We start from the raw sequence: 7214 nt of genomic DNA on the forward strand, positions 1-7214 counted from the left end.
TTGGTCCTGCAACAGAAAGAGAACAACAAACGAGAGCACAGATAAGGAAATCAGCCTCCCACAGACACTGTGGAAGACAAAAATATTAATTAAACTCAGAAAAGGGAGGATTTCAAGAAACATGATGTTCTGCACCATCATCACCCAAACATGAATCCTTTCAGGAGGCTAAATGAAGCTTTACTGCTGACTTGTTCATCTTATTATTTCTGTTTTAACAGAATCTGCAGAAACATTTTTGGGGAAAAAGTTCAACTTCTTGATTCTTTATTGTGTAAAAAGTAGTCATGCAGTGACTCTTTATGTTATTTTTCCTTTTTTAGTTATGTTTAAATGTTCTCAGCTAACAAACATGACTGATGAATGATTTCCTGTAAATTTCATCTGACAGTCTCGTCAACTCCTTTTTTTTACATTAACTGTTTTAACGTGACGTAAGTCCCTGAAACATCTGAAACCACTACAGAAAGCCTACATGCAGCATTTTTTAATGGTTTCCAGGAACTAAAAACGGCGTGTTATTCAGCAACTTGTGTTGTAATCCTGGGAGTAAATGCTACAGTAATGTGATAATCAGGTGCTGCGGCCAAAACGATCAGGAATCCGTGTCTTGTTTTGGTTTGCAGTTCTCACGTTTCTGTTGCAGTCATGATGAACATGAGGTCATGGCGCCGTGTTCCTTTGGTATCCACCATCGGCCAGGCGGATTCCATCCAAGAACTTTTTGGCAGTCGTCAGCCTCTGTTTTTGTTCTTGTTGCGGCTTTATGACCCAACATGGATGGAAGTTGAACTTTAGCTTCTGATTTACAGGCAGATGGTGTGTCTTTAACAGAAAGAGGCGTGTTAACATAATCAAGGACAGACTAAACCTGTGTGAAAGTGTGAAGTCTCGTCACTTCTCCTCCTCTTTCCTCTCTCTCCTCCCTTCAGCACCACAGGAGTCGGGCTTCGATTCAGCTCGCTCGCAGCTAATCTAAATACCGTAGGAGCCAAAAGAAACCCTGCGGCTCGGACTCCAGGTCAGATTTACAGCTTCGGACCGGAGAAGTTTTCAGGTTGGGCAGTCAGGATGCCTGAGAGCTTCGAGTACGAGGGGAGCGAGAAGCGTTACTGCATTCGAGGGAAGCACGCAGTCATCATCTGTGTGACCGTGGTGGTTTGCTCCTTGGCTGTGGGTTTGGGGGTGGGCCTCAGTAGGTCCACCTCATCCTCAGCAGAACCCACGCAGCCCCCAACACCAGGCAGAGGGCCCTGCCAGCCGTCCTCTGACTCCAGCGGGGGCTGGAAGAATTTCCGTCTGCCTGACTATGTAAAACCGCTCCACTACGACCTGCACCTGGCGCCGAACATGGTCGATGACACCTACACGGGCACCGTGGACATCCAGGTGGAGGTCACTGAACCCACCCGTCACCTGTGGCTGCACATCAGGGAGACGTTCGTCAGCGCCATGCCCAGGCTGAAGGTGCTGGACAGGCAGGGGAAGCAGAGGGAGGTGGAGGTGAAGCGCTGCTTTGAATACAAACCTGAGCAGTACGTGGTGGTGGAGGCGGCGGAGGAGCTGCCGGCCTCCGGAGCAGGAGAGCTGTACCTCCTCAGTCTGGACTTCCAGGGCTGGCTCAACGGCTCTTTGGTGGGATTCTACAAGGTCGTCTACACAGAGGAGGGGGTCACCAAGTAAGCTCGGACAGTCCTGCTGTCAAAATGGCGCACTTGTTTGCTTCCTGTTCTGTCAGCAGATTTTTCATCTGTAGGGTTTTATTGTTTCTTGCAGTTGTTGCTTTTCTGCCTTGTCAGCTTTTTGTTTAACTTGTTAAATCCTATCTGTGGTTCACTTGTACTCCATGTGTTTGAGTCTGCATGCTTGGGTCCTTTTGTCACCCCACCATGAAAATCTGACATACAGCTGAAGAACGATCCATTTCCTGCAATTTTATTTGTTTTTTTTCTCAACAGGAAGATCGCTGCAACCGATCATGAGCCAACGGACGCCCGGAAGTCTTTCCCCTGCTTTGACGAACCCAACAAGAAAGCCACGTATAAGATCTCCATCACTCATGACAACACATACGGTGCTCTGTCCAATATGCCTCAAGAGGTAGGATTTGAATCAGACACCAGAAACTTCAGCTGTTGTGGTATTTGAGGAATCTATAAGAATTATCGGAGTGTTTCTTGTTAAATCAGCAGTAAAGTCAACAGCATGAACGTACAAACAGCACAACTTTGACATCAGTAACACTAAGATGTTACTGAGGTTTAATCTCATGTCCATTTTGACCCAACTAACATCAATCATAAGTTCTTGGGGACACATTGGGCGTCTTATTGGGGTCTGCTTGGGTCCACAACATTAATTTGAGTTTATATGAAGGTCCGAGCTGGGTTTACATTGTCAAATGATCACATGGGATCAAAACAGGCAACCTAAATGGAGTTGGTTCATCAATGAATGAGACTCCTCACCCCCCATTTCTGAAGGAAAATTTAATATCCGTCCATTTGGTTAAAGACATTTCTCCACAAAAATATATATTAATGTCTTTCCACAAGCTAAACTACTGGCAACATGCAGAATGTAACCCCAATTTTAGTTTTTTAGCATTTTCTTTGCACTAGATTGTTTTGTCTTCTTTGTTGAATTTATTTTATTTTTATTTTAATTTGAACTCGTTAGCCTTTTGCTTTCTTTGCCCAGGGTGAGCCTGAAAAACTTCCCGACGGCAAAGTGAAAACCTCCTTCCAGAAGTCCGTCCCGATGAGCACCTACTTGGTTTGTTTCGCCGTGCACCAGTTTAAGTATGTGGAGAGGACCTCTGCCAGTGGCATTCCTGTAAGTTCACTGAAAACGGGTCACTATCAAACTGTAAAAACGGTAACTTATCGTCTAATTCTGGCCTGTTTTCCCTGCAGCTGAGAATCTACGCCCAGCCGAGTCAGTTGGCCACAGCAGAGTTTGCAGCAAACACGACCAAGATCATCTTCGACTACTTTGAGTGGTATTTCAACATGCCATACTCCATCTCAAAGCTCGGTAGGATTCAGGACTTTTCGTGGAAACACGGTCAATAAATGTTCGATTATTTATGAATGACGCTCAGCTGCTGCCACACCAGATTTTAGCTCCACATCTGTAAAACTGACTGAGTTACAGGCACCTACTACCACGCTAAGTTTTAGCTACAGAGTCCGTCGTATTGGAGGACGATACCATCATCGACTATCATCCCATCTGGTTATCAAGACCTCTCTGTCAGTAAAACTTTTTCTGCGCGGTCTCTTCAGAGAACTCTGTGTGCTGCTCTGATCCAGATAAGATAGCCATCCCTGACTTTGGGACCGGTGCCATGGAGAACTGGGGTCTGATCACCTACAGGGAGACCAACCTGCTGTACGACGAGAACCAGTCGTCGTCCTCCAACAAGCAGCGGGTGGCCAGCGTCATCGCCCACGAACTGGTTCACCAGGTAACCACTTATTTGATGCTTAGAGAAGATAAGGTATCTGGTGAGAGTTTGTAAGGCTTTATGAAATGAAGTTACGGGATTTATGGGTCCTTCCTGGTTGTTTATGACTTGAAGGAAAGCAGCCTCACATGACCGGGGCAATGAACCTTAATGGGTAAGTCATGAACGCACGGATGCCAGAGAGGATTATGAAAGTGGACAAGCAGAACACATGCTCGAAAAAGAAAATTTAGATTTAGATGATGTGATACAAAAAAAAAAGGAAGGAATTATATGGAGCCCCTGAAGTGCCAACAAAACTACCCTGCGATCGTTGATGGGAAGCCTTGAATTCGGGAGGAACGGTCTGGCTTTCATTTGAGTGACGGGAGGAAAAAGCAGCAGATGAACGACGGCTGTGAGGTCACAGGAAACAATGACGGCAAACTGAAGCAGATACTCAGCTCGGAAATGATCCCTAAATCTAAAACAAAGTGTTACTAATAAACACAAACACAAAAACTGAGGCGGTTTGGGCTTCCTGGGAGTTTTCCAGGCCCATCCTCCTGGTTGGAGACCCTTTCTGGACTCGGAACGTCTTGGGATCCCACAGGGATGACATCTGGGCTTCCTCCTGGTCCTGTTTTCTCCACAACACAACGTGGGATAAAGCGGCAGAAAATGGGTGGACGGATCAGAAATTTGGACTCGCAACACGAAATCTCATGAAACGCCAGAATTTCATTTGTTTCGTAGTTCCTTTGTGCAAATGAAAATGATGTTTTAGCCACATTACAAACAATGACACTGAACCATCAGCAGGTTAATCCTCCCCGTCTATCATTCCTCTCTTGCAGTGGTTTGGGAACATCGTCACCATGGATTGGTGGGACGACCTCTGGCTCAATGAGGGCTTTGCCAGTTTCTTTGAGTACATAGGCGTGGAGGAGGCGAAGCCCTCCTGGGACATGGTGAGCTCTGCTTCAAACACACAAACATCCGACAGTCGGTGGCTCTGAAGGAACAACACGTGTCCTCCTGTGGTTCCGCAGAGAGACATCATGATCATCAACGATGTGCTTCCTGTCATGGTGACTGACGGCCTCGTCTCCTCCCATCCGATCATTGTGAACGTGTCGAGTCCGGCAGAAATCACCTCGGTGTTTGACACCATCTCCTACAGCAAGGTGTGAAACAAGATAAGAGTTCTGCACCTGCACCTACGATCTATTTCTATACCCAGCTGACCTGAAGAACACGACACCAGCATCAATCCAGTGTCATTTATTGCTCTAATCTTATCGGGACTCCAGACCGACCAGTTTGTTGCATTTTATGGCCATTTTTAGAGACAGACTTTTACAACCAGGTGCACCGGTGTGTTTTGGATAAACATATCTCAGCTGCTTATCTTCTACATTTGCCTCCAGTGAACATTTTTGCTCATCTGTGGCTGTGTTTGCATCCAAAATATCTCTCAAATATGGCGGCCCTGAAGTTTAAACCACATCAACAAATTAAAAAACACAACAACGTTAACCTGCCGGAACAGGTAGGCGCCAGTGGGAAACATGAGACATCACTGATGGGACAACGTTTGGCTTTTCAACATGAAATTTGGTGATTGGACCCGAGCGTTTCCTGTTTCACCTCGTCTCCAAATATTCTTGGATAGCAGCAGCTACAGCTTCGTTTGGGTCTCTGGTAACATTTCCAAAACGCGCTGCAGGCAGAATAACTTCCTGTCCCAAAGCCAATCGGTGATGTCCCATGTTTCCCACCGGCGCCCACCTGTCCAGGCAGGTCAATGTCGTTGTGTTGAGTGATTTGTTGAGGCGGTTTGAACTTCAGGGCCACTGTACTCAAACCCCTGAAGGGATTTTAAAGAAACTTAGAGAAATTACTAATTGGATTTAACATCTCCAACTGATTAACTGTTGGTAACAACCCATTTAGGGCGGCTACATCCGACTGACCTTTAAAAAAACACAAAATTTACTAATTATTAGTAATGTAAGCAAAGTTCTCCTAAATTTGATGGTTCTTGTATTATTTTTTGTTAATAGTATCAGAAATGTTAGTCTAGAGTTCTGATTTTAGTTCTTTCTTCCATTTGGAGTGTTACAAATGGTGCCGAGCATAAAGTATAAAGTTTGATTCTGTAGAATTGCCGTGTCCTTCCTTCTGACTGTCCACCATTTTCCAGGGAGCGTCTGTCCTCAGGATGCTGGAGGACTGGATGGGCAGAGAGACGTTCAGGGACGGCTGCAGGGTGGGCTTCAGACATTCAGCTGGTTTGGTTGACGTTTCCTCTGCCGGCCGCTGAGCGATGACTGTTCTGTCTGTTCTTCTGTCTGCAGAAATATTTACGAGACTTCAACTTCACGAACGCCAAAACGTCCGACTTCTGGAGATCTCTCACTGACGTGCGTCGGCTTTAAACCATTCACGATGAGACAGAGAGATAAGAGACGGAGGTAGAGTTGAAAGTTTGGGTTTTTCGTTCCCAGGTGAGTGGGTTGCCTGTTGAAGAGGTCATGGACACCTGGACCAAACAGATGGGCTACCCCGTCATGGATATGACCATCTCCGGGGTCGAAGCCAAACTGAGCCAAAAACGGTTCCTCCTGGACCCTTTAGCTGACGCCAGCAAGCCTCCTTCACCTTTTGAGTGAGCTTTCTTTGTGTTTCTTGTGTCATTATCTGTTAGATAGACCTAGACGTCTACGAAGCTCCATTTCTAATTTTGTGGCGTAAGTGAGTGCGTTAATGTGTTTGTGCCGCAGGTACAAGTGGACAATTCCAGTCAAATGGCATTCCGTGAAAAGCGGGAAGAATACGACAACGATGTTTGACAAGGAAACTGCAGGTACAATGTCCAAAATCAAGCTGCTGGCGTCACTTCTCCTGTGAGGGCGCCGAACACGTTGAATAAGAGCGACTTGGACAGAAGTTGTTCATAAGAACTGTATCACAGCGCAGCTTCTTATTCCCGTCGCTGGTGCAGTTCCTTACGCCGCCTCGAGAACATTACCGCCACAACGAAGCACGGTGGCGACAGCATCATGCTTCACCTTTAATTAATCACTCATCTGGTTTAAGGGAAGACTGAGAAAGTGACGTATAAACTGCTTGTATGCAGTCAGGTTTCCTGTTTTTAGGTCTTTTGTTGATTGATTCATAGTTTTCAGACACCTTTTCAACGAGTAAAACAATAAAACGGGTAATAACTAGTGGTTATAACTAGTAGCCCTGACTTGTTTTTCAGAGCTTGTCGTCAGTGACTACTCGGCCGTAGAGGACGGGCTGCTGAAGGTCAATGACGACCATATGGGATTCTACAGAGTCAATTATGACGACGACATGTGGACCGCCATCAGCCAGCAGCTTCAAACCAACCACTTGGTACGGCTGGCCTCAGATCAGTTTCAGATTTTAGCTGCAGGTTTCAGGTCGTTTCACAGCTTTCCTGACGCAGCCCTCATTCACACCATTGTTTTCCTGTTTCTCTTTATTATCTATTATCTATTATCTATTCTTCTTTCACTATTCCGTACGTTTTTCGGCACCTATCTCCTTCCACAATTTTTCAGCTATTTCAACCATTCATATATCAAAACGTTCAGCTCATTAATGCCATTCCAGCTATGACTTTTGGTACTGGTGAAATTTCGGCTGTTTCAGATATTTAGCTTTTTCTGCCATTTTTTCTCATTGAAAATGAATGGAGCTGTGTTCAACTCTTTGAAATTCTGCTTTTTTCTTT

General features: G+C 45.6%; 1 protein-coding gene across 1 annotated transcript in view; it reads left to right on the plus strand.

Moving 5' to 3' along the window:
- The first annotated feature begins 892 nt into the window (after nt 1-892).
- The window catches only part of LOC108247017 (glutamyl aminopeptidase), a 14161-nt gene continuing 7839 nt past the window's right edge, over nt 893-7214 (plus strand). The window contains exons 1-12 of the mRNA XM_017434851.3: nt 893-1679; nt 1959-2100; nt 2701-2835; nt 2916-3036; nt 3315-3469; nt 4306-4419; nt 4501-4635; nt 5655-5720; nt 5809-5874; nt 5959-6119; nt 6235-6317; nt 6717-6853. Of these exons, the coding sequence (XP_017290340.1) occupies nt 1072-1679; nt 1959-2100; nt 2701-2835; nt 2916-3036; nt 3315-3469; nt 4306-4419; nt 4501-4635; nt 5655-5720; nt 5809-5874; nt 5959-6119; nt 6235-6317; nt 6717-6853 (1923 nt within the window). The 5' untranslated portion in view covers nt 893-1071. The remainder of the gene's footprint in view (nt 1680-1958; nt 2101-2700; nt 2836-2915; nt 3037-3314; nt 3470-4305; nt 4420-4500; nt 4636-5654; nt 5721-5808; nt 5875-5958; nt 6120-6234; nt 6318-6716; nt 6854-7214) is intronic.

Source organism: Kryptolebias marmoratus, linkage group LG10 (assembly GCF_001649575.2).
Source record: "Kryptolebias marmoratus isolate JLee-2015 linkage group LG10, ASM164957v2, whole genome shotgun sequence".
In the NCBI taxonomy this organism is placed as follows: domain Eukaryota; kingdom Metazoa; phylum Chordata; class Actinopteri; order Cyprinodontiformes; family Rivulidae; genus Kryptolebias; species Kryptolebias marmoratus.